Here is a 26,627-nt window from a genome sequence, read left to right on the forward strand (position 1 = left end):
TCCTTAACTACCTGATGTGAAAGGAGACTGGAAGTTCTGTGGACAAAGGTGGGAGGTACCTCACAGAGGCATCTCCATCTGAACACCGGGGAGAAAGTCAACTTTCTTGTTGGAGGCTCCCAGATGTTAAGTGTCTCTTTCTCTGGACCCATTCTCTTACTCCAGTGAACAGTCCTCTAATCTTCTGCCTGGGGTAGAAGGAGGAGTGGGGGAAACATCTATCTGCAATAGTTCCCTCAATTCTACGTTTGTTTTACGAAGATACTCTGTAAAACACGGATGGTAACAGAAGCAGACAAGCTAAGGGATAAGATGCGGGGAAAGTCATACATCAAATAAAAGACATCAATTTAAGGCTTTTGAATTTGTTTTCCCCTGATATCAGAGATGTGCCGCCAACAGCAGCAAAAGAAAACACAAACCCCCAAGTTAGCCCTCTGCTTCAGTGTATCCTATCTTAGACCCTACTCTTTTTAAAAGTTGACTTTCTGGGTTACTCATTCATATTTCAAAATAGCTCTGATATTAGGAAGTATGTTCCAGAGTTCAGCAATTGTTAAGAAAGATGAACACGATAAACAAGAAAAGATGCCCCTGTTCTACCTCAATCATGAATTCACACACCAAAGGGGAATAGCTAAAGTCCCAAACTACAGAAATGATTCCTGTCTCTCTTCAAGAGGTGTCCTTCATTAAAGAAATACCGTCAAGAATATTCACCACTATAACAAATATTTAAAATGTCTCTACATTTGTAGATCGTATAGGACACTAAAGGAGATATGAGAGTAGATGACTCAAGTGATAGCCTCCTTCACTTTTCTAAGAACTATATGCCGTGACTGTGGTTAAGTGTCCACAAATCTCAACAGATGAATTGCAGGGATTTTTGTTTTAGCGTCCTATGTAATTTTCCTCAAACCTTTGACAATTAATGAATACTTGCCTCTAAGGTAGTATTTTTTGCTTTCTCATTACTTTTCAATTTCTTCCCGACTCTCAATCTAATCAACATACATCATTTAATCTTTACTTCTCGTTCTATGTAAGTAAATAGCTCCAAGTTACAAAGAACAGATTATAGGGAGGAAAAGGTATCTGATAAAATGCACAGCTCATACAAACCATTTAACTTAAAAAGGGAATTACTTCCCTTCATAGGTCTAATGGTCACCTGTAATCTGCCCCAGAAATCTGGTTCTGTCTGGATCAAAAGTGATCTGGAAGGGCTGCATTAGTCATCTAGGTGCCCGATATGGCAATAATCCAATTTAAGTTTGTGTGGCAAAAATAGAAAGGTCAAAGCTCTGAGGGCCGTAACACCACCTCTCTCCAATGCTCTAAAACCCATTCCGCACACAAGATGTTTTCTCAGGGATCCAACATCTAATTTAGAGGACCCCCTGTATGACGAGGTATTGTTTTCAGAAAGAACGACACTAGGGCCCTTCGCACTTGCATCACCTGGAGTGGTTGTTCAACATGAGGATACAGTCACCATCCAAGACCTAGCAAAAACTTCTGGGGATAGGACCAAGAAACCTGCATTCTAAATTAATACCCCGGGTAATTCTGATTCACACTTCCGTTCAGAACTGCTGGCGTAGGGAACAAAGAGATGATAAAAAGAAGCTACAAGAAATCCATGCTAGGACAATTCCTCTTAGAGTACCCAAGAATATGGAGCACAATGGAAATATGGAATTAAAAGCTTTAACACATCTGGTTAAAGAACCTCAGCTAAGCTATTTAATAAGAGCTTTCTGATTAATTTTGGTTTTTCATAACACATATTATAATGAAAGGAATATAAACTGAATTTCTAAACTTTTACATTAAAATTTCAAAAACTGTAGCCATCAAATGACTTACTAAAAAACCCACTATAAGAGGCAAGCTAGAGAATAAAAAATTTTGCTTTTCTCTGAGGCATGAAGTACAAAAATCCCCTAATCTTGGAGTGGTATTATCTGTTATGTAATTAGAACCCCTTCTCTCCTCTTCAGAATCTCCCAGTCCCTGAACCCAGAATCTTTCCAACAGCATTTGTATCAGTGTTGTGACCAGGATGAAACGGGGGAAAGATCAATTAGAGCCAAATGACAGTTGTTTTAAGATAAAATACTGATGTCTTCTCTATACTCTAAAGAATGAAAAAATAGGTTCAAAGAAGAGTAAGATTGATAGAATATCAGTGCATGTTTTTGAGCTCCTTTGTGAAGCTGTATTTTCTTAAACACAATCCAAGTACATGCTGTTAAGTTTTAGAACTACCTGACACAAGAGTAAGGAAATGTGTTTAAAAAAAAAAAAAAAAAAAAAAAAGCTAATAAGCTCTCTAATTTTCAATTAGGCTGCACTAGGTAAACAAGGTTGTTTAATGAATAATAAAAACCTTCAAGATGGACTGACTTGAATGGCTTGAAAACTCCGAAGATTCATCTTTAATATCATCTTGTCGTCTTTGGACAAGGCGGGAAGCTCGCTGTTTGTACAGCTGATGTATTGCTGATTCAAGTTCATTAATCAGTGGCACCTGTAAAAATACAACACACTCCGTAACACCAAACTCTTCAGTTGCTTACTTATCTGAGGGTTCCATTCTATTTCCGGATTTCTGAAAAAGTACCCTCTATGGACAGAATAATCATGAACTCCCAATGGGACACAAATAGCAATTCAGTATTACGAAGTTTAGGAACCGTCTCTTCTTTTAATCCATACATAGGGCTACAATGTCCGGTGCCTAGTTATTGGAGTAAAAGTTTGGTTAGGAAACTTAACGCTGCAGTATTAGTAAAGAGAGCAAGTAAAGAAATGTCAAAATCGTAGTGCTTTTCTTTCAGAATAAAGTGCTTGCAAGTCTTTTAAAGTCCATTTTTGATTTTCAGCAGCATCATCTACCTCAGAAGTTTTGTAGCTTAAAATAAACCATTATCGCTATGCAATACTGAAAAAACGCCAGGGCTCCACGAGCAGGTAAGAGCGGGGGTCTGCGCACTGCCCAATTCTGGACGCTTAAACTGCTCCGCCACTCATGTGCACCAAGTACCTTACGGTAATGTCACAGCACATCGCAGCCTGACGACACGTTCTTAAATGCGAACTGCATCCATTTACGTTAGTAAGGCAAATAAAACTTCTAGCCTTCCCTAACCTAAAGTCAGTATCTCAAAGTCAGAAAGCTCTTCCTATTAAATGTATTTTCCCATACTTTGCCATAAAATAATAAAATTCCTCACATGAATTATCAGTTTACAAAGTCCATGAATTTTTCCAGGTTCATATCCACAATTCACTTGGTTCACACATAGTACAAAAAACTTACGGGATGAAACCTAACTTAAAAAGAACAAACAAAACTTTCTCTTTATCAATATCTTACATTATAACCAAACGCTATGAAACTTTCACAAAACACTAATGACCACTACACATACCTGAGGAAACCAGAAATTCTAGTTTCCTGACGGTTAGTGCAAATGGACAACACATTATTTAGAGTTTGGGAACACTGGCACCAAGTGTGACAGCAGCTTCCTGAACTGAACAGACTGCAAATGGAAAATAAAAAAAAAAGGCAGGTGGAATTCAAAGATGTCTGTAATAAAAGCACTTTTATACACTGGCATGATTCCATTGCAAAAGCAGCAAATGCTCCCATAAAGATCAAACCGATGGAGTTATTTTAATCTCAAATAGGCCACACCACGGACAACAAGGTCCCCAGATCTGCACCGATTATCTTAGACAACTGAGCCCGCGGACTCGATCTTTAAAATTTACGAGGAGTAATTTTTTTAAGGCAGTCAGCGCTGCATTCCTGTGACTTACACTTCCCACCCCCTTACGTCTTCACCCCACACAGGACGGAAGACACAGGTGCCTGTGCACCTAAGGTGTGCGCTTTGTGTCCCGGAGACTGTCGCCACTCCCGTAGCGTGACAGCGACACACCCCAGGTGGCATCCGACAGCATTTAATTATTCAATTTATAGTTAAAATTCCGATAATGCAATTTTTCTGTTTAGGTCATGAAAGTGCTTTTCAACAAAGCCGAGAAAATTCTGAGAATAAAAACTTCAAGACGCGTTTTCAGCTCTTTCAGGTTTCTTAACGACATCGATTTGTCTCAAGAGTATGCACCATGACAATTTCTTTACCCTCTCCAAACTCAAAACTGTTCTTGACTATTATGATTTCAAGATCAAATTTAAGGCGAAGAACACAAGGAAGGGGACTACAGGGAAACAAAACGATGGAAAGTTAAAATGATTTTCAAATAATTAAAAAAACCTAAGTTCAAACTACTTAAACTTTTAGAACGAAACAGAAAAAAACCAAACCGATGTTTATCTTTCTATGGCCTTACCCTGAAACAAACTTTTATAGTATAACTAAAATGAAATTCAAATGTGTCTACTTATTCCTAAACATTTCCAAGGTGACAATTTATGACATTAACTCAGCAGCAACCTCTTAATAAAACTCCACGCGTATGAAAATGTCAAAATGAAATAAAATACTCATCCTGCAAAGAAAGGATCATCTGCCTCTGTTTTAATGAAAATGTAGTCACTACAGGGGCACCTGGGTGTCTCAGTCGGTAAAGTGTCCGACTTCGGCTCAGGTCATGATCTCACAGTTCATGGGTTCGAGCCCTGCAGCAGGCTCTGGGCTGACAGCTCAGAGCCTGGAGCCTGCTTTGGATTCCGTGTCTCCCTCTCTTTCTGTCCCTCCCCCGCTCATACAAGACTTAAGTAACATACAAGACTTAAGATCTTCTCCAAAAACATTGATCTAAGTGACTCTGTGACACCATACAAGCACACTCTGAAGTCGACTTCTCTAGGAACATAGTGATTGAAATCAATCAATAAAGTCTCCTGCTAACCATTTTTAAAATAGTAAGCGATTGAAAACTGTATGAACTAGACGTCCTAGTAGTCTCTTTAATGCAAAAATGGGATCATCTAGTTTACCATATTACCGTCAACTTTTCGGAGTTAAGTCTACAGTTACAAGTATGAAAGTTTACTGAAGTAAATTAAATTCTACGGCAAAGGTTCCAATACTTCAAGAAAAAACTCCACAGGGACAAGCGTCACTTACAAAGTATGGTGCGTAAGCGTCACTTACAAAGACAATGACCCTTCTTCTAGTCACAGAGGGTTATGACAGCAGCTTCCATTATGCCCGCCGGGCTCAAAAGGCCTTTATCAGTGGGAAGGACACAACCGCCAGCTGACACCTGAGTCCACTTCCTGCCTTGACTCTAGCCCCCTGCAGCGTCAAACCTGTTTCTTTCCCACCCTCGTACTTGTCGCCCTAAGCCAGTGATCTGCCACAAGGGATATCATAGCTCAGACTATAGCTGCTTCTTCAGAAATCAGGTGGTAAGACAAGAACATGACAAATCCTACAGACAAGGCTTGGTGAAGGCTCTTGGGCTGCATCTGACCACAGACTGGCTACAACCCTTAAGATCCATTAGGAAGACAGTCTAGAGCCGTTCTCTGGTGACCTTTGGCTTTCATAGATTGAGGTCATCAACAGAGACAATAAAAACTTAAGATACTCCTTTAAACGTACTATGCTTACGGATTCTATGCTAAACCACACAGCTAAGAAAAAGGGAAAAGTGTGCCCTCTAATCCTGCATCACTTGAAAGCTGAGACACAGGATATTCAAAGACTGTATTTTATTTTTTCAAAGATAAAGTCACAAAGTCTACAAATACTTATAAACCAATGCATCACGTATATTTATCTTAAAAAAAGAAAAGTCAACTAAGAGTTCGTTTGAGAAGGGGATCCTGTGTGCAGTGAATTTTAAAAATGCAAATAAATGGTATACTAAAATGCAAAAAACTATGCCAAGTGACTGGCATACTAAAAAAAAAAAAAAAAAAAGAACTTGGAAGAAATGAGATCTTCAAAGAAATTATGACCAATGAATGGTTTCTGAAATCGATGAAGCATAGGCTTATTTAGATGAAAAGTATCAGCAGCCATGGTGACCAACTTTTAGAGTTAAAAAAAAAAACTAATAAAATTTTGTAACTTTATACACATTTGGAATTACTCGTGGAAACAGTTTAAAGGTAAGTTTAGACCGGAACCATACCAAAGAAAATTCCATCAGATGAGTCCCTTATATTCTAATAATTCAGGGCAGGCCAATAATATACCACTGTGTTAAAGAGGACTTGCCAAAGTCTTATTTAAATATGCTTTATCTTTTTTGTTGTTGTTTTCAACAAAGCCATTATGCCGCCCCCAAGACAGAATGCCGCTAATGAAGTGAGGAAAATGAAGCATGGCTTTTCATCACTTCTAGAGTTGAACTCAGTGGATACTTTCTGAGAAATACAAGAAATGATCTACACAAGGCCGTCTAGACCTCCCTAATTTTGCCTTAGTCAAAGAGATTAATATTTTTGCATTCTTACCTTTTCACTGAAACACTCAAGCAAGTCTTGGACATACCCTCGCATTTCTTGCAAAAACTTATACCGTTCACCAACACCCCCAGAAGACCCTTCTAATCTCTCAATAGCCCTGGTGGCGTCCACTCGGCTTTGCAGGTGTTTCTCATGCTGCTGTCGATTCGTTTTGTGCAGTTCTTTCACGGAGTCCAACCTTAAGAACACAAAAGGATAAATATAACACATTTACATCCAAAAGTCTACGCCGTCAGGACTCTTGCAATATTATAATAATGCATTTAGTTCCACTATTAAGATACAAAAATGCTTGGAGTGGCATCTTTTCATCTGCACGGCTTTTTTCTCAAAAAAGCAAAAACAAAAAGGCAGTTTACAGACTTCACATCAAGTTATTTGGTGGGCTAACCAAAATCTGTTTCGCTTTTCCCCCCATATCTTGACTACACTTTTTCAGAGTCCAAGAGGTACAAACTCAGAACTGTCTTCAACAAGATCATGGAGTGGCATTTTTATAACTTTTCGAGGCTTCCACAGAAGTAATCCAAGAAGGGAGCAGAACAAAGTATGAAGTCATCTTCTGTTTAGCTTTTGAAGATGGGCCAGTGAATCTTCTTTGCCGACATTCTGCATCTGCTACCCCAGACTACATGTTGCCTGAGGGAACTGAAAGCTAGGACAGGTCTTTAAGAAGTTGATCTGCCCTACCTGTCTTTAAGCTGTTTCTTTACCAAATCAATAGTAACGGGAGTCATCTCATTACTGGGAGTTTTGAAAGGGACTGTATTATCTGTTTTTTGAGATTTGGCATCAGATGATCCATAGGCAGTGTAACTATAAGGAATGCCATAGGATGAACCATAAGGTATCGTCTGGTAAGTGTTCTGGTAGTACATATTCACTTCAGTGGGCTGGCTTGCTTGAACCTAGAAAAGAAATGGGACATATATGAAAACCAGCAGTTAATCATGACTTTGAGATTAAAAAGCACAAACTGCAAAAATATACACCATTTTCCAAACAGTATGTTAATTGAAATAAATAACTGCAAAGTTCTTCAAAATCAAGTAAAAGTAGGGCAGGATGAACATTCTAACTCGTATGGGACTACTGAATTCATTTCTAATAATTTTGGGGAAAACAGAACATCACAGAAGTTTGGGTAGGAAGGGACATAAAAAAATAATCCAAAGCCATCACGTTATCAGTGGAAGAGAATAAATGACTTGCTACAGTGAGAAAATAAAGACAAGCAGAGACTAGAAACTGCCATCTAAGTACCCTATTTTCTTAACATAACCCAAACGCATGCAAAACACTGGCAACAAAAACAGTTTACATTTATGGATCACTTCCACTGTACTACTTAATAAAACTTGTTTTAACTACTGACAAAGAGATTTTTCATCAAAGTTTTTGAATTAAGTTTTCACATTACGAGAAGAGAAATCCATCTTCCACAAAATAATTTTTAAAGTCAGAAGCAATAAGCTATACAGGAAAGAAAGATTTTATCTCAACAGTGGTTCTCAAAGTCAGCGTGCGCCAGGATGGCCCGAGCGTGGTGGCTGGGCCCCCAACCCAGTTTCTCATTCACTAGGTCTCAAGAGGGTGAACATTTGCCATTTCTAACAAGCCCCCAGCTGATGCTGATGCTGCTGGTTGAAGGATCACTCGGAGAAACACTAGTCTAAGAAACCATCACTCTGTTAAGTTGCAAAGGATGACAACAGTTTCTTTCTTCTAAAAGCTTATCGAATATATGTACCTGCACGTAATTTTCTTCATTGTGTTAGTTGGATGAACGACAAAGATTCAATTCAGTATCTTTGTGATTTCACAAAACAGGCACAAAAGGTTTCTTGTGTACTTTCTATTTTTCAAGTTTAACCTTTTAGTTCTTACCTGAGGGATATTGATTCCTTTTCTTATCTGCTCCTGCTCCCATCGGCTGAGTTCTTCATCTTGTTCTCCAGTTACTAGAGCATCATCATCACTCCCCTCAATGCCTGCAGCCACAGCAGTGGGGAAAATTAAAGACCAGAAAAGCAGGGAGGGAAGAGATGCTATCCTGATACTTCACAAAAATTAAGCAAGACAATCGGTATTAACTCAGTTTTACTAAAATGTTGATTACGATCTCTTCTCCTTTGATACCCCTTGCTTGTCTTAGACACAGCATTCCTTGAAGCAGAAGGCATTACGCAGTAGTTACACCCAAGGAAGGTTTCCTAATCTCTGTGAGCTTGACGTCAAATCAACAAAGGGAAGAGCAGAACGTAAAGGCCTCTAAAGAATGCGAGGCTGATTATATAAATGTATGCGTGTAAAGTGCTTAACACGATACTGGCCACACAGGACGTGCTCAATAAACATGAGCCATCATAGTCATGCTACAGTTTTCAAAAAATTCCAATAAGACACTGGTACCCAAGCAGAAAGGGTCCTCAAACACTAGATATTGCTGAGGAAATGTGGGTACTTTTAATCTGAATACAGTATCGAATATTTAATACAATGCAACAGGCTTACTATACTATTTAAATCAAGTTACCTATTTCCTCGGCAATTTTTTGTCTCTGTGACTTTTCTTTCACAGAAAAAACTATGCGACGTTTCTCATCATCATCTTCATCATCACTGGCATCATTCTCATCTTCTCTAACAAGGCGGCCTTTCCCAGGCTCGCTGTCATGAGGAGTGAAATCTCCTAATTCTCGGGCCATTTGACGCTTTTTCCTTGCAGCATGTATAAAAGCTGCATCTGGAATTTCTCCTGGAAACAAGTGGTAAGAATTGTAAAATATGCCGGTATTAGGGTATGAAGTTTCTATTTTTGTGAAAATATAAAGGGTATGGGGCGCCTGGATGGCTCTGTCAGTTAAGCGCTGACTTCAGCTCAGGTCATGATCTCACAGTTTGTGAGTTCAAGCCCCGCATAGGGCTCTGTGCTGACAGCTCGGAACCTGGAGCTAGCTTCTGATTCTGTGTCTCCCTCTCTCTTTCTCTCTCTCCCCCTCCACCACTCATGCTCTGTCTCTCTCAAAAATAAATAAGCATTAAAAAAAAAAATTAAAAAAATAAAAAGAAAATATGCAGGGTAAAATAACCTCACCAAGAGAGCCATGTCATAGTGATGTTCTAACGTTAGTTGCTGGTATCCCTTTCCCCAACTGTGCCTGTAACCCAACTGCTTTCTTTTTAATTTAGCTTAAACGGAAACCTAAAGTCACTAAATATACATATATATATATAAATCATATACTGGCAATATGCATGGGGGGAAGATCCACCACCACAGCTTTGTTTTAACTGTAATTTTTTTCATTTTTAAGAAATAGGAAAAGTATGGGGCGCCTGGGTGGCGCAGTCGGTTAAGCGTCCGACTTCAGCCAGGTCACGATCTCGCGGTCCGGGAGTTCGAGCCCCGCGTCGGGCTCTGGGCTGATGGCTCAGAGCCTGGAGCCTGTTTCCGATTCTGTGTCTCCCTCTCTCTCTGTCCCTCCCCCGTTCATGCTCTGTCTCTCTCTGTCCCAAAAATAAATAAACGTTGAAAAAAAAATTAAAAAAAAAAAAGAAATAGGAAAAGTAATCAAACCCTATTACTAAAATAGAAAGCAGGTAAGTTTAAAAAGTTGCCCACAAGCTCACCTTAAAAAACTATTAGATTTATAGTATATTTCTCTTGCATATAGTTTCCAGGTCACCTGTAAGCATACTGAATATATAATTCTGTACTCAAGTTTTTTTTCATATTAAAACACACTAAGTTTTTTTCCATGTTGTTGTTTGGCAAAGCATAATTTTTAACAGCTTAACAATATTCACTAAACAGATAAAGCATAATCTACTACCTAACTAACCTTTCACCTCCAGTAAAAATTAACGCCTTGCCACATGTCTAATGTTATTTTAATAGCTATGTAACATCCCATCACGTAAATGTACCTTAACTTACTAAGCTGTTCCTCTCCTGCCAGACATTTTTTCTAAGCACTTTTTTACTCAAAAGCCTATTACCCAGGAAACAGATTTGCCAACTATTTCCTACAAAAAAGTAAAAAGGAAGAAAGTGTGGGCATAAAACTAACTGCAATGAATTTTGCTTTTAGCAGCACTTCTAAAAAAGTTAAAGTCTTAATCTGAAATACTTTAAAACAAAACAAAACAAAACAAAACTTTAGTACCATTTATCCATTTACTTGAAGTCCCACACTGGCTTTGGATAACAAAAGTGCCTGACAATGAGCTTGGAAAAACTGGCAAGTTTCTACTTCTCTCACTTTATTTGCAAAAGGAAACACCTTGGCTGCAAACAGGGATGTCACAAGAAACACCACGTAGCTAACTCCTTCCTTAACCATCTTTACACATGGCCCATTCTTGAGGGCCTCCTTCATTTCTGAGAAGTATCTGCAAACACACACCTGGGCGGAGAACATTCAAAGAAGATAAAGCATTTGAAAAAGCTCCACCAGCTTTTGGCTTTTCTTCCTCCTTCTCACTTTCCATGTCCATTTCATCTTCACCATGTTCACTGATGATAACTCCGTCTTCTTGACTGGTGTCCTTAATGTGTCCTGTTTTGTCCAAGGGTGGTTCACCTACATTTTTGAGAAAAGTAATTAAAATTTTAAATAAAATGCATAAATTGAGAAGGCACTTTTTATTCGTTTATAGGCTCACTTTGAACTGTTTTAACTGTTTATTAAAAAAAACCCACTGATTGTATGAAAATGAAATATCCAACAACAGGCATTAACTGTGAAATAAAAATAATATAGGGGTCACAAGGATGCATCGGAGGCCCTACTCAATTCTATCTTGAGTTAATCTCATCAAAATTTTACTAACTTATCAAAATTAACTGTTTCTTCCTCTAACCTCCCATTGGTCACTGCTCAGACCTCTTTAAAACATCATTTCATTAAACCCTAAGCCCATCTGAGGCAGCTTTCTATGAAGAACAAATGCTTAAGGACCAAGTAAACCTCTCTGTAAGGAATACTTTAGGATCATCTTCTTAGTTCATAACCATTTGTCACCCATCACCTGACGGGGTGAGACCCAAAAGTCCTATTTACACAATGTAACTGTGATCCCATTGCCATGACTGAATGTTCAAGATTGGATCTGTGACCAAGGCAGAGACAACCTTATTGTCTTTCTGGGAATCTGGAACTGAGACAGAGAGACAAGTCAGAGACTGGGTAGCACTAAAAACAACCTAAACCAGTAAGGGAGCGGCAGAGTGGCCATATTCTGCCGTATGGACAGAGGAGAGAACTCTAATTTGGTGCTAATGCTCAGGCCATTCGTAAGACCACTTGCAAGACTGCTTCCTGCGACCGCGTTCCAGGAGGCACCACTCACCACGCTTATCTTTACAGAGGTTTACTTTGCTTTTAACTCAATAGTCCCACTGTACCATCAGTCCCAGGCAAAAATCACAGAAATCAGAGTGTTAATCTTTACCTTAAAACACTGAACCTGGCACACAAGAGGCACAATGACTATAATGAAATAGTAAAAGTTTATCCTAAATATTTATTCTAAATATTCTAAATGTTTGTATTGTTTCCCTAGCATGGTCCCCTCCTAAAAACTGTTTCAAAAATTCTATTCTTCTCAAGCCATATCGTACTCCCCTAAATAAGAATCTCAGGAATACCACTCCTTCATACACACACTTTTGACTAAAATTTAGGTCATTGTTTAAGGCTCTTTAGTTGTTTCATTTACCATCCTGCCTCATTAGCCACAGCCTTCCTTCTGAAGTGCATTCTGATGCTCGAGATGAAAAGTCCACTCTATCAGATGGATATGGTTACACGGGAGTCAAACACTACCCAAATTTCGTTCTACTCTAAACCCACACTAAATCAGTGGCTTTTAATAGAACCAAAAGGTCTACTAGATCAGATACATTCAGAATGATTTCTGCAGATTCTAAAAGACAGAGCAAACACAAATTATGACTGAACACATACAAGCGCAAAACATGGTGACAGTGGGATTGTTGTTAGTGGTCGCACATTATCCTTCCAGATGTCTTTGTAAAAAGAGATACCAAATAACCTTCTAGGCTCCTCTTGTACTCTCAATTTCTTCTACTACCATCAGGAAACTTGCTCTCACAAACATTCTCTTTACCTTGAACTTGATGAGGCTCCCTCTCTCCTTTCTTCTACCTAGACACAGGTTTCTTGCTATCAAAAGAACTTTTCCTTGATCACAACGGTCTCTCCAGCTACTGTCCTCTACTTCTTTCTCTGCCAAGCTTTCCCAAAGCAGTGTGGACCTGCTGCCTCCTACTTCGTCACCAACTTGGGTGCATCAGCCTAGGCGAACGGCCTTTACCTTCTCTCGTTCCCAGCTCCCGTACCAGCTATCCAACGGCTGCAGCTACAGCTAATTCATACAATATTGTTAAGCAAGTTAGCAAAAGATGTCTCTTCAGCCGAACAGACACAAAGCTTGGCTAATGGACTTGCCCCTTCTGCCAGGTACCCTCCTCCAGAAAACAACAACAACCCTGTCAATGGCCACTCCTTGGTCCTTTCTTTTCCTGACCTTTCTGGCACTATTTCATACCACTGAACATCTTCATCTGGAAATTTTCCTGTCCCTTCTCCTTTGACCTTTATGATTCTCTTTGGTAAATCCTCTTGTCTGTGTGTACACTTATTACAGATAGAAGTCTTCGGTCCCCAGAAATGTTTCCTTTTTGCTGCTCCCTCATCAGTTCCATTTACTTTTGGTTTTAATAAACACCTCAAGAAGCACCAGGCCTAAACCTATTATGTCCCACTGTTCACTGGCTATTTTCGCTCAAAGTCAAGTTTAAAGGCAAACTCACTATTCTAGGAATACCCATTTTTGTGGTAGGTATTTTGTTGATAGGACCTTGATTTGGAGATTAACGTACCTCTCTGGCTGTCTAAGGAGAGTTGCACTAGGAAGAGTTCAGGACTGTGAGCTGATTCTTGAAAGAGCTCCATAACACCATTAGTTCAAGGGTAATGTTGACCACCTATAACACACAGGCTCTACCTTAAGGGAGGACATTAATGAAGTTATCTGGCAAGTGTATCAGTTATGCAAAAGTGGAGGACAGGTCACAGGAGATGGCCTCATAAATCTCAGACTTGCTTCAATTACTAAATCCAACGGTAAATGGTCCTTTCTTTCTTCTCCTGACCTTACTTGCACTATTTCACTGCACACGGTTGGTTCTCAAGAGATTTGGGGAAAAAAGAGTTTCCTAGACTCCAAAATAATTGGTTCCCCTAAAAATATCCTCCTCCCACCTGCCTTCCCTTTTCCCTTATAGAATATGGAACTGTTCTCTCAGCCACCACGGCATAAAAGCTCAAATTTAACTATTTCTTTTAAATCCGATATCTAAAGCAAAAATCAAGGCTACCAAGTCTTCCCTTGGAACATTTCTGAAATAATCCTTTCTTTCCATTTCTTCTCCCACACCCATAGCAAACATTTTTAACTCATCCACATTTTTCCACTGAGTCAGGAAAAGCCTCAGTCTCGCTCAACTGAGACCTTTTTAAACCCACTATTAATGGATCAAAGCTGGCCCTTGAGTTTAAACTGCTTCAGGCCTCCAATCTCTCCTTGTGCTGATCCATTCTGCATGCTAATACCAGGCTGAGGTTTCAAAAAACATTTATCATGTCACCATCTTGGCAAGGCACCAAACCCAGCAACTCTAAACCCCTTACTGGACACTAAACATCCTTCACAATCTGTCAACAATGCACCTTTCCCCCTAAACCTCTACTTCCTCTACAAAATCACCTCCTGACAGTTGCACTTGCCCTTGCTTTAACTCACTTTAACCTTTGATAACAGACCCACATTTTCTCTCTCCCGTCTTTTGGAATTTAAATTATTAAAAAAAAAAAAAAAAACAGCTTCATATTCCACTGTACCCATGACGCATTCCTTCCCCTGCCTCTAAAAAGAAAGTGCAGTTACCCTTTAAACCATTCATTGAACATTCTGCTAAACGTTGGGTCCAACTATACATTTAAGTGATGCTGTCTCCAAAATCAGACCGTACATTTTACATATAATGACGTACTTCTTCACATTAAGCCTGAGGCTGAAAACCCGTGAACTAATAATTCTATCTTTAATTTCACAGAATAAAAAGATTTCCCTAAGGCTTTGCATCAGAATAACCCAGACTGCAGCAAATGATAATGGATCTACTTTCCTCAAGACAAATTAACTGCTTAAAAATTTCAAGCTTCTGTTGTAAAAGGATGTGAGAGGTGCCTATACGGTGTAGGCAGGGGCCTCGCAGTGAGAAGTCTTCATCCATGTATCTGATAAAGTTGCTACATGAGAAAGTATTACCAACATTGCAGTGAAGGCATTCCTAAGAGTTCTCCAAGAATTAAACCAACAGTGGAAACGTCACCAAAGAAAATGAGCACCTGTTTCTATAAAATGAGAATACAGGAATGTGCGCAGTAATACCTCAAACGGGAATAAACCTGTGCCTCGGGTTTATAGGGGAAATTTCCTTTCTCTGGTCAACCACAGTCTGAACACCAGCAGAAAAATTGGGGGAGAATTTAGGCACTGTAGCTGAAACATTCCAGTGGCAATGACTGGGTCTTTTTAAAAAATGCATTGACAGTGCAACTGTTGTTAGAATTAAATAACAGAACTGTATCGATATCCACTTTGGACCCTTGACAACAGAGTCAACTGAACAAGTTCACGATGTATACAGCAAGTCCACTCAATCCCCGCGAGAAAGTTTTCGCTTTGTTGTTTCAAAAGAATCCAGTACTATCAGTTTGGTACTTACTGTCGGCTGAGGAGTTGAGTTCTGTTTTAATCTTTGATTTTTCAAGATCTTCTTTGTATTCTTTCTTAAGTAATTTTACTATCTTTTTGCTGTAACTTGATTTCTTCACTTTGAAAACTTCTTCGTTTTCTTAAAAAAGAAATTAAATAAAGTCTGTAGCGATCATTTTCAGACAGTATCTTCCAACTTCCACATGATCTTATGTACTTTTCTCATTCATCCAGACAGATACTCATACACCCCAAATCATTACATAATGTGAAGTTATTCCAAATCTGTCCCTGGTTCTCAAGAATTGAAGTCAGCTTCATAAATGAACCTCATATAATGCAAACCTGGGACTTCTAAAAACGTGTAACACACGCAGCTGCACGAAATTTTCGTATATCCTGTTGCCTTTTTTAAGTCCTCTATCCCAAGAGGAAAATAAAATCATTGAAAAAGCACTCAGTTACTGCATTACTTAGGTATCTGAAACAAAACATCCAAAATCAAAAGGTTCTGGGTAACAGAGCTGTCAAATCTGAGTAAATCTAGATTCACCACAAACTGACATTATTCCAAGACTAAACTGAGAGCAAAGCACTTTTCAAAAATAAGTTTTGGTAGGTAACCACGTCTTTGATTTGAAGAGTTTAAAGTCAAATGCAAACACTTTGCCAAATAGTTTCTGCATTAAAAAAAAAAAAATTCTGGCTGTAGTCCCCTCAAACAAAATAAGAATTAACAGGCCAAAGACCAACTGCCTACCTTACTGGAAAGATGAAAGCATCTTGTATGGAGATGAAGATATCTACAAGCCAAGTCTTTTTTTTATAACCTGCCCTTAAAACTGACTTTCATAAACACATACTCAACTGGCTGGGAAGTTAGATTTTAGACTCATTTATGAACAGAAATCTAAATCCACTGCAGCCTGGTTTCTCACTCCCCAATGGATACATGGCCTTAAATTACTATTACACCGTCTCTCTTCGTTGTCCAAAACTCAATGCGAGGAGAAAAAATCGGACATCTGTACCCCTACTTAGTTTCACGGGGAAACTGAGGCTCGGCGATTGCAAGGAACTGGCCCAAGGTCACTCAGAACCAGAGCTTCAACTCCGGGATTCTGTTCCCAGACGTAGGACTCCATACTAACCCAGCCTTCCTAGTCAACGGTATCAGATCCCCCAAGAGACGTGGGCATAGTGACCTGCAGAAGACTCAGACCGTGCGCAGAGTAGACAGGGGACCAAATCCAAGTTCTCCCTGAAACACACCCGCCAGGAAAGAAGCAGGACAGGGGACACTGAATTTCCACTTGAAAACCTCAGAATGACTGAACTGCGCTCCCGCCCCGCAGAGGAGGAAATGCACAAGAGGACGGTGAGGAGGAGGCGGTTGTTAAGAAAAGGCTGGTGGCGGCGCGGGAACACGTCCTCCGCCGGGAGCAGAAGGCCGGAGGCGGAGAAGGATGTGCAGCAGGTCGGGCGCGAAGGGGCTCCGTTCCGGGCTGCGGGGGCTGGACGTCCGGGGAATGCGGGGACTAAAGGCGGGGGCCTAGGACAGGGATGCTAGTCTGAGGCGCGAAGCGCGGCGGTTACCTACCTTCCTCCTCGTCCTGGAAGCTGAGCAGGCTGGCCCGAGGCACCTCTTTGTTCTCTCGCGGCCTCTTGCGCGGCTTCAGCCCGTTGCCGGGCTCCGCGCCGCCCGGGAAGCAGCCCCCAGCCTCAGCCCCGGAGCCCGGGGTCAGCGCGGAAGGCGGCGGCAGCCCCGGGCCCTGCAGCGACTCCCCCCCAGGGGCCCTGTCGCCGCCGCCGCCAGAGCCCGGTTCTTCGCCGGTGCCCGGCGGCTGCAACAGCGGTGGCGGCTCCTGCTCCTCATCGCGCTCTCGCTCCTCCTCCTCCGAGTCATTCCGCTTGCGCACGTTCACTCGCCGGGCCTTTCGGAACATTCCCGCGGCTCGCAAGGCAGTCTCACACCCGCTCCCACACGGTGCCCCGGCAGCTCCAAGCTCGCGACGGCGCACGCGCGCTTCCCGGAGCTCCAGCCGGGTCCTGTCTTCCCTCGTTCTACCGCGCACCACCGAGCGCGCATGCGCTCGCGCTCTCGCTACGTGGAGAGATCTCCGCGTCTCTCGCGAGAACGTCAGCTTTTTGCACCGTCCTCTGTCGGCGTGGAGGACTGCTGGCACGGAACTCTGGGGCTGGGGCCCTACCCGATGGGTCACAAAGAGGATCATAGAGACGAGAAGACAGAGTAAGCGCTGGCGACGGTGCTGCAGTGCGTCTTCCGCACTTACGCAGAGTAGTCACGAGAGGAAACCTCCCGCCAAGCGGTGGGAGGGGCAAATGGAGGAGACGGGGATAGGTGGGGGAGGGGAGGGGGCGGGGGAAGGGGCGGGGGGAGGGGGGAGGAGCCAGAAAGAGAAACCAGGTTTAGGGAGGGAAAGTAGGGTGGGATTGTCTTCCCCAACCCAGGAATTGAGCTGTGATATGGTAATTATTACTTACTCTATTGAGTCACACTTGGTATTTCTACAGCTTTGTAGCTACAGAGCCCTTCCAAAAGCATTGAATTTCGTTGATGATAAATTGTTTCCCGGCCTGGTATTTTAGCCCCTTTCCACCGAAGGCAAACGTGTTTTAGTGCTTTCGAGAGAACGCCAAGTGTACGAGGCGTTCTGAAACGTAGCTGATTTCAGAAACGGAAGGCAAGTCGATTTGCCGGAGTGGGGATGGTTGTGACACATTTCAGGCTTGGGTCACAAAGGTAACCGTCTCTACTGGCAAGGCGCAAGCAGGGTCCTGACTGTGAGGCCGAACTCACGGGCTTTCCCGTCGAGTCAGCCGACTTTGAGGCCTTTTCCTTCACGGGGGCGCATATATGCGAATTCCTTTTCATGTCTCACAATTCGAAAGGCAACAAAGGGCATTCGCACGGTGCAAAAAAACCCACCCATCGCCGGAAGCTTTCCGGTTTGGCAGCGGTTAAAAGTTTCTCATGATCCTGAGATTTCTGTGAACAGAGAAGTAAATTATGGATTTTTTTTGTGAATTATCCTTTTTACACAGTGTGTAAACTGTGTTTAGTTTAACATAAATTGGAGATTGGTTGTGTCTGTACGTAAGGTGTTGGCTTTCCTTTTACCCAGCTGCATGCCGATCTACTGTTGGAATGTACCATGATGTATTAAACCAGGACCATAATAATTGATATTAAGGTTATTTCCAGTCTTGCTGTAGTAATCAAAGCCACAATGTAAAGCGTGAAAAAAATGGTCTCATCTGGAGAATGAACTAGATTTGGAATCGCTAGATCCAAAGGTGTGCATTTGTAATTTTGCTAATTCTAAATTGCTCCTTATAGAGTCTGTGCCAGATTGTACTCTTACCAGCAAATATGAGAGGGCCGATTTTGCCTGCCACATCCTGCCAAAATTTCACTGGAGATTTAAGTTCCAAGTTGAAGCAGAAGATCCCAAGCCCACCGAGAATTTCTATGTCAGGCACATCTGCCTCTTTTCTCTGGTTTTCTTTGATTGGATTTGAGATCTGCCCAGTGGGACCCACTTTTGGAAACTGGAAAGATGATTTAGGCTAAAAGCATCCTCTGTAACGTTTTCTTCCAGTTAATAGGAAAAGTTAGTAATGGCTGGCTCCCTTTCTGCTTGCATTTCTCTAAGTTCTTATATTCTGGCTGTTCAGCATTGATTTATGTTCTGATTCCAACAGAGTGTTTCATTGGTGAAATTGAACCCCAGTTCCCATCACAGAAGATTCAAATTGTGCCTGATCAGCCTCCAGACACCTGAGCCAAGAGACAGATTTGCAGTAATATGATTAGGGTCGAGGTAGCGAACATGGAGTTCAGAGCAGAATATGTTAATACCTTGGCTTAAAACTTCAAAAAGATCTTCCACTGTAAAAGTGGTGGTTGAATATGGAGAACCATAGGCAAGAACATGTGTGATTTTAACATGAGCCAAGATAGTAGACAAAGAATGTATTTATAACTTTGACAGTCTACCTATTCAGATAATTAAAGGGCAAAGTTAAACACTTACAAGTTATTTTCCCGCACAAGCAAGCCAAAGGTCCTTCTATAGAGGTTGTAGACCTTGTGGGAATTAAATTCCTGACACTGAGTACCTGCTCTGGTTGCCTGTCAACCAGTATATTATCCAAAACTAATGATTTTATAAACTGCTTCTGTGTTTTAAGTATAATAAACTGATTTGTGTATTGAACATACTATGTCATCACCATTCAATATTGGAATGTCTTTAAGTATTCTGGGGAAACAAAGGCAGTTTACCTAGAATTGTTGCATCCGTCATTTCGTTTGAATCAGTAAGTTAGTTCAGTTCTTTTTTAAAAAGTCATCTTTCTAAGCAACAATTCTGTTTGGGTTCTCCCCCCCCCCCCCCACTGAATTATGACTTTGCATGGATTAATTGAACCATAAATTCAGATAAAATAGGCAGACCAGTTTTGTGTTGTTTGCTGACTCAGTATTAGACTCCGTATTCTAGAACAATGGTTACGAAATGCAGGTCTGTGAACCTGTGAAAAGTTTTCCTGAGTCAGCTGCCAAATGAGAAGAGGAAAAACAGTCTGTCTGTGTAGAGGAGCCAGATGTCCTTTCTTGGGAGAAAAAAATGGTCCTTTATTCTGAGACTGTCTTACTTTTTCCATGTTAAGATTCTAAAATCTCTGGGCACCTGGGTGGCTCAGTTGGTTAAGCGTCAGACTTCGGCTCAGGTCATGATCTCCCAGTTCGTGGGTTCGAGCCCTATGTCAGGTTCTGTACTGACAGCTCAGAGCTTGGAGCCTGCTTTGGATTCTGTGTCTCCCTCTCTCCCTGCCCCTCCCCTGCTCCTGCTCTGTCTCTAAAAATGAATAAACATTAAAAATGTTTTTTTAAACAGTAAATCTCTTCTATGAAACTATGATGGTATATAATAGTGTATGTGTTTGTTTTTGCATTTTTTATTTGGCAAACTAGAAAGTAGTGAAAGCTATGAATCCTCCTAAATTTTTTGTTTTATCTAAAAATCTTATTTCGTAGGTGAAATCTCATAGTCTAGGAATGCTTGATCTAGGAATTTTTCTTTTCTTTCTAAAACTATAACTCAATAATTCTATTCTGGAAAAAAATCACTTAATAATTTAAATATCCTTAGAGCTTGCATTGCTGAAGGCAGTTCTTCATTAACTAAAGTAAAATGTAAGCTTTGCAAGAGAAGAGAGTTTCTGTTTTGTTCACTACTATCTTCACAGGACCTATAGTAGCACTGGCACACGATAGACATTAAATGTTTGTTGACTGAATGGTACTAAACATTATCTGTTTATTTAATTAGTGATAAATGTTTTATCCTATGTTGATACAAATTAAAATTTTCTATAGCTTATATACCTTTATTCTCAAAACAAGATCACAATACGTTTGTTACAAATTAATGAGTAGATGAGTTCTTAAAGCGGTAAGTTCCCATCAGCCTTTGAGAACTGCCTCCTGTAGGGAGAAAGGCACTCCCCACCCAGCAAAGGCTGGAAGCCTGGGCACCGATGGGCACCTGATCCAAGGTGGGCCAATCAGATTCTCCCAAGATTTTGCCCTTGAAACCCAGACAATGAGTCCCCGCCTGTGGCTGGAATTGCAATGAACTTAAGAGCCCAAGAAAGCCATAAATTACCATGTCAATTCAAAAGCTGAGAAAACTAGTGTGTGTAGTGGGAGAGAAGAATGAAGCAGATGTGCTAGAAAGTAGAAGACAAAACAGCAAGTGGGATTCTCACGTCTTCCCTAGTTCTTGTTCTCAATGCTTCTTGAAGCAGGACAGCACTCCTGGCTGTCACAGCTGGCTCCCTGAGATGCCCCCAGAATCCTTAGAGTAAATTTCTTTTTGGTTTTGTTTTATTGCGTGTGTGTGTGTGTGTGTGTGTGTGTGCTTAAAATAATTCATGTTTGTTTCCATTGGTTAGAATCAAAGAACACTTAGGACCAAAGAATTCTAATAAAGTAACTAACAGTTTAATTTTGTAGCAGTGTTAATTTTAGCTGGCAATTTATACAAGTGTGTTTTTTTAATGTTTACCGGCTTAATAATTCTTTAGCTTTACTGTAGTTTTTTAGAGAGTTTTATTTCTTTTTTTTCCTTTTGTCAAGATATCCATAGAGATATGTTCATTAGCATTTAAGTCACAAGCAAATGTGAAGAAAGCTCTTTATCTTGCAAGTATATAGTTATTACAAGTACAGAGAAATAGTACTCCATCCACAGCATGTGAATGATCCTATTAAAAATATTAGATAATTTCTCAATTCTTTGTCTCAAACTTCTGTTGAAATGTAGTCATTATATCTACTTCCTTAAGATTATCTTTCCTTTCAAACCATTATTATTGATGGATTCAGATTAAAAGATTCAGCAATTTTTTTTTTTGGCCACATTAGAATTTTCCGTGGAGAGACACTCAACTTTTTAGAATGTTTTGACAATTCAACTATAATGGTTTATTCCTTCGTTTTCTGAAATGACAGTTTCTTCAACAAAAAGAAAGTGAAATTTCTTTTCATCCAAATTTAGAGTGTCATAATAAAAGTAAACAATGTTTTATTTCCTTGCATGGAAATATTGAGCTTATTCAGTATTTTAAAAATACATCTGCTATTTAGACCAAATAATTCTATTATTATCCATTTATTCAGCACAACTTATTGAACATATGCTTTGTTCTAGGCATTGTGTGAGGCAGTAGAAACACAACAGTGAACAAGACAGATATGTTCCTTTTTCCTTCCAGACCTGTATTCAGGTGCTGGAGACAAACAAGTAAATAAAATGTAATTACTAACTGCAGTTAATATTATGAATAAATCAATAGGATACTACATCTTAAGCACAAATATAAAATGATAGAAACTTTAATTTGATTCATTTCTACTATGTGTCAAAGGCCATTTAAATATCTTCATCATCAGTAAATATTTAAGAATTTCTAGAATTGAAGCAAAACATTTTTGTTCAAGATTACAATTACTAGCCCCAGGATATCTCCTTGAGTAAACTTTTCTTAGAATATTTCATGTAAAATGAGGAGCAGTTAAAATAATTTTCAGCAGTTCAGTATTTTGCATTTCTTTTTTCTTCTTTCTTTTTCCTTTCTTTCTTTCTTTCCTCTTTTTTTTTTTTTTTTTTTTTTTTTTTTTTTGAGTAACCTCTACACCCAGCATGGGGCTTGAATTCACAACCCTGAGATCAAGAGTCACATGCTGTACTGACTGAGCCAGCCAGATGCCCCAGTATTTTACATTTCTAGTGTTACTCTGAAAAAGTGTAATTTTGTAGTCATAGGTACAGATATGATATTTATATTACATTCATAGTGGACACTTTATAAATGCATCTAAGAGCTATATTACCAATGCAAAAGCAAAAATAGTAATGCAGCCTCTCTGAAAGAACTCACTCATTTCTGTGAGCTCTATATCATTCATGGATTGCTATCTGGCCTTCTCCAGGAACAAGTGAAAAGAAGATACATTATTAAAAACAGAAGCGTTATAAGTATCTTCTCTAGGTATAAAACACAATGTTAGAGGGCAACAAGGTGTATAATAAACAGGTTACCTTGCCGTATAATTACATAGGGAAGAATCAACTCAAGATTCCAACTCCTTAAAAATTAAGTAGACTTTTAAAAATAACCTTTCTCTAATTAAAAAGTACTCCTCCCATTTAGAAATTCAGGAAATGCAGAACAAAAGAAAGAAAACAATCACTTATAATCTTAACACTTAATTTTTAATGCATTTCCTGCCAGAATTGTTTTATGAACATTCATTCATTTGTTCCTAGTGGCTTCATCATTCCCATACATCATCTACTCAGAGTTAGTTCTCTAACACCCTCAGCTCTAATAATCGTATCCGCCACTCTACTTTGGCTTGCTACCATAATGATTGCACCTTGGACCTTCTCCAAGTCACTGGGAAGTTACTCGGTGTCTTCCAGAACCGTATCACTTCCGTCCTTCCAGTCTGCTTACTCTACCTCCGGTTCAGTGGACCTATCACTGTTCACTGCCCATTCTCTTCCTCCTGCCTTTGTTTCCCTCCTTATTGAGGTTGGATTTCATGGGACAAGATTATCTTCACTCCCTTGCCACAACTTCAACTCTCCTCCCCTCTCCCCTTTGTTACACTCAACCAGCAAAACTCTAGCCATAGTTGAGGCAGAACTTTCTGTATCTGTTCCTGATTAGCAACATTCCTGATTTTAAGTGGACTATAGACTTCAAATGGACAGTGAATACATTATTTTTTCTTTATGATACATTGTTGTAATATGCCTTTCTGTCTGAATCAGACATGTGAAGTAGCCAAATCATATGTAAGATTATATAAGATTTTAATAATGTAATCCGTGAGCTCAAATGTATGGATAAGCTGATGGATTTACATACTCTACAGAGACTGTTTAGTCATCTGTTTCATCTGTGAAACATTTATAAATAGCAATCATTAACCTGGCTAGATTTTTTTTTTTTTTTTTTGAAGGCAACCTGAACGAATTCTTCAGAATAGAGATTTTACATGGCACATTCTCCAACCAGAGAAAAATTTACATGACAAACCAATTTCAAAAGGGCAAGCAGTTCTTACTAATTTAAAATTTTTTTTTCTTCCTAATTTAAATTTTTATAAAAGCCTTGACTACTTGGGAATTAATGAGCAGCCACCTAAATCTCTGAATCAAAGAGGAAACACAATATGATATAAGTTGACTGAAAACTCTAAAAATTAAAATGCTGATAGTTCCACATAAAAATATATGGTATACAGCTAAAGGTGTACTCAGAGAATAGTGTATAACTTTAAACTGTTTGTAACCAGCAAAAATTTGATCGGAATAAATGATCCAAACTCAGAAATGACAAAGCAAAGCCAAATCCTCACAAAACAATTTGAAGAATATGGAGAGTGGACGTATTGAAAGAGAAAACTGTAATTAACAAATGAGAAATAAAAACCAAAATGTAGTTATTATAAAGGAAATCCAGCCCAATTCTAAAAAGCAATACGAAACACACACACACACCACCCACAACTTTAGATACAGCCAGAGATAAGGAAGAGCCAAATTAATGATGTGAAAATGTTATATGGAACCCAGCGATGATACATATGAAATTCTACAGGAAATGTATTTTCTAGCAAAATATATGTTTCACAAAACCGACTTGAGAAGAGCCTAATGACTCTTAAACCAATAAGCAAAAAGAAGCAGGAAAAATATTAAAGGAAGAGGTAGAGTCTGGGTTAAAGATGTGGGAATAACCATAGAGTTGTTACCAGTCTTTTCTCCCATCACCCCAATGAAACCATGACAAGGACCTTAAAACATATAAATGCATGGCGTTGAGATCATGAAAGAGCCTTCTGCACTTGAGAGATTTCAGTAAATTTATCCAGTATTTTTAATATGTGTCCTTGGTCAAGTTTACTCTCCCAGAGCATGAGATTAGTAGAACACCTCTTCTCAAAGCCCTTCTTATGTCCCCAACTAGTAACTACATAACCCTTTACTGAAAAGATAGGACCATCAGAGGGAACCACATCTACAAACCTGCTTGTGTCTCTACTCCTCTCCCTTGCCTTCATTCATGTCGATCAAAAAAGAATCCTTCCTATCTAAAATTAATCTATCAAGATATGTACTGTATTCTCTTTCTTTAAGGACTTCACTCTATTGGCTATCCCGTCTGTCTGCGCTTCCCATCAGCACATGCACCTACTTTAGTGTGTTCCATCCCAGAACTGCCTTGGATGTCTCACCCCAGCTCCCTTTCTCTGGTCCCCTTCACAGCTGAACTTCACACATTGGTCTCTCTACTCACTGCCTGCACTTCCTCCTCTCCCAGTCCGACTTCTGTCTCCACACCTTTGCTAGCACTCCTCTTTCAGGGTCACCAATGACTTGCCTCTTGCAAATCCAGAGGTTACTTCTATGTCCATCTTATTTGGCCTATCAACAGGCTTCAACCCCAACTGACCCCACTCTCCTGCTTGAAACACTGTCCTCTCAATAGCGTGCAGGAGCTGGCTCATGTGGGCTTACAAGAGCTGATTACACAATCTCTTCTCAACTTCATGTTCAGTGATGTCACGTTGTGGCTTCAAATTGGCCATGATGGGAGGATTTCTACCATGGAAATCAGTATATGCCTCAAACCAGATCTCTTTTTCCTGGAGAGCTGGTTATTAAACATTTACCAGAACACCACTGCTTCAAAAACACCCCAGGCTCATGTTATTTCCCTTTTCACTAACCTTGCCAGCCCTTTAGGGGATCTCCTTCAAATAATCACCAAGTATTCACGTGTTTTGTTGTTTGATCCTGGGGTCCCCTGCCCCTTTTTTACCTCTCTTGTTAGGTGATTGAATTAAATCATATGGCTTTAATTATTAACACAAAAGGGATGACCTTAGGCCTGTGACCAATGTGGACCAGGCAGTTGAATTGAATTAAGTGGTAAAGTTGAATTCAGTTAAGTAGCAGCTAAGTAGTCTCCTTTGAGAAATTCCTCCTGGCTTGCCCTAAGCCCAAATGGACACTGAATGCCTGACCGTGGGATACCGAGTAAGCATGTGATCTGGCTGCCCCGATGAACTAAAGTTATCTGATCTACTAAAATATAAAGTTGGGCATGCGAAACAGCCCTCTGAAAATGAGTGGAACTGATGCATATGTGATTGGATGCCAGCAGATCTTGAAGACACAGGTAAATTGGAGAGCACTTGCTCCCCAGGCTTTGTCTCTTGTACTGTCGATGCACTGCTACCCGTCCTTTGAAGCTACCTATAGCCTCTTGAGGTATTTCCAATGACCGATTGATTAGGGAAGAAAATGTTCAAGTCTAGTTCACATATGGTTCCACGTGATATGCTGGTTCCACCTGAAGTGTGCTTTGTAGCATCATATAGCCCCAGTCAGGGGTCGACCTGAAGGAAGCCGCGAAGGGAAATCCTCCCCGCTCCTCTGGTTGTCTGCTTTGCCTGGGAAGAGCATGGCTAGAACAGATCAATTCTGAACTCAGTTAACAGTCACTAATGGTTTGGTTGGATTACCAATTCTCAAGAGAATTAGTGTCAATGCCCTAAGGCATCCATTTTATGAAGTAAATTAGCTTATCTTTTATGCATCTAGAATTAACTTAGCTTGTATGCATCTAGGTATGTTCCATCTTGGGCGAATTAGGAAAATAGTCACTCAGATCATTTTCTATATGGTTAATTCTCTTGCAGAAGCCAGACTAAGAAAGGCTGGGGTGAATGGTCAGGGACTTGGAA

General features: G+C 40.1%; 1 protein-coding gene and 1 long non-coding RNA gene across 2 annotated transcripts in view; one reads left to right on the plus strand and one right to left on the minus strand.

Annotated features, from left to right (window-relative positions):
* The window catches only part of PAXBP1 (PAX3 and PAX7 binding protein 1), a 34,447-nt gene extending 16,856 nt beyond the window's left edge, over nt 1–17,591 (minus strand). The window contains exons 1-8 of the mRNA XM_030329241.2: nt 16,875–17,591; nt 15,285–15,413; nt 10,873–11,049; nt 9,000–9,221; nt 8,351–8,454; nt 7,154–7,371; nt 6,452–6,641; nt 2,413–2,536 (exon numbers count right to left, since the gene is read on the minus strand). Of these exons, the coding sequence (XP_030185101.1) occupies nt 2,413–2,536; nt 6,452–6,641; nt 7,154–7,371; nt 8,351–8,454; nt 9,000–9,221; nt 10,873–11,049; nt 15,285–15,413; nt 16,875–17,508 (1,798 nt within the window). The 5' untranslated portion in view covers nt 17,509–17,591. The remainder of the gene's footprint in view (nt 1–2,412; nt 2,537–6,451; nt 6,642–7,153; nt 7,372–8,350; nt 8,455–8,999; nt 9,222–10,872; nt 11,050–15,284; nt 15,414–16,874) is intronic.
* The window catches only part of LOC115523308, a 30,520-nt gene continuing 21,338 nt past the window's right edge, over nt 17,446–26,627 (plus strand). Inside the window, exon 1 of the long non-coding RNA XR_003971697.1 lies at nt 17,446–17,525. This is a non-coding gene — a long non-coding RNA (uncharacterized LOC115523308). The remainder of the gene's footprint in view (nt 17,526–26,627) is intronic.

The sequence above is a fragment of the Lynx canadensis genome, chromosome C2 (genome assembly GCF_007474595.2).
Source record: "Lynx canadensis isolate LIC74 chromosome C2, mLynCan4.pri.v2, whole genome shotgun sequence".
NCBI classification, from domain to species: Eukaryota; Metazoa; Chordata; class Mammalia; order Carnivora; family Felidae; genus Lynx; species Lynx canadensis.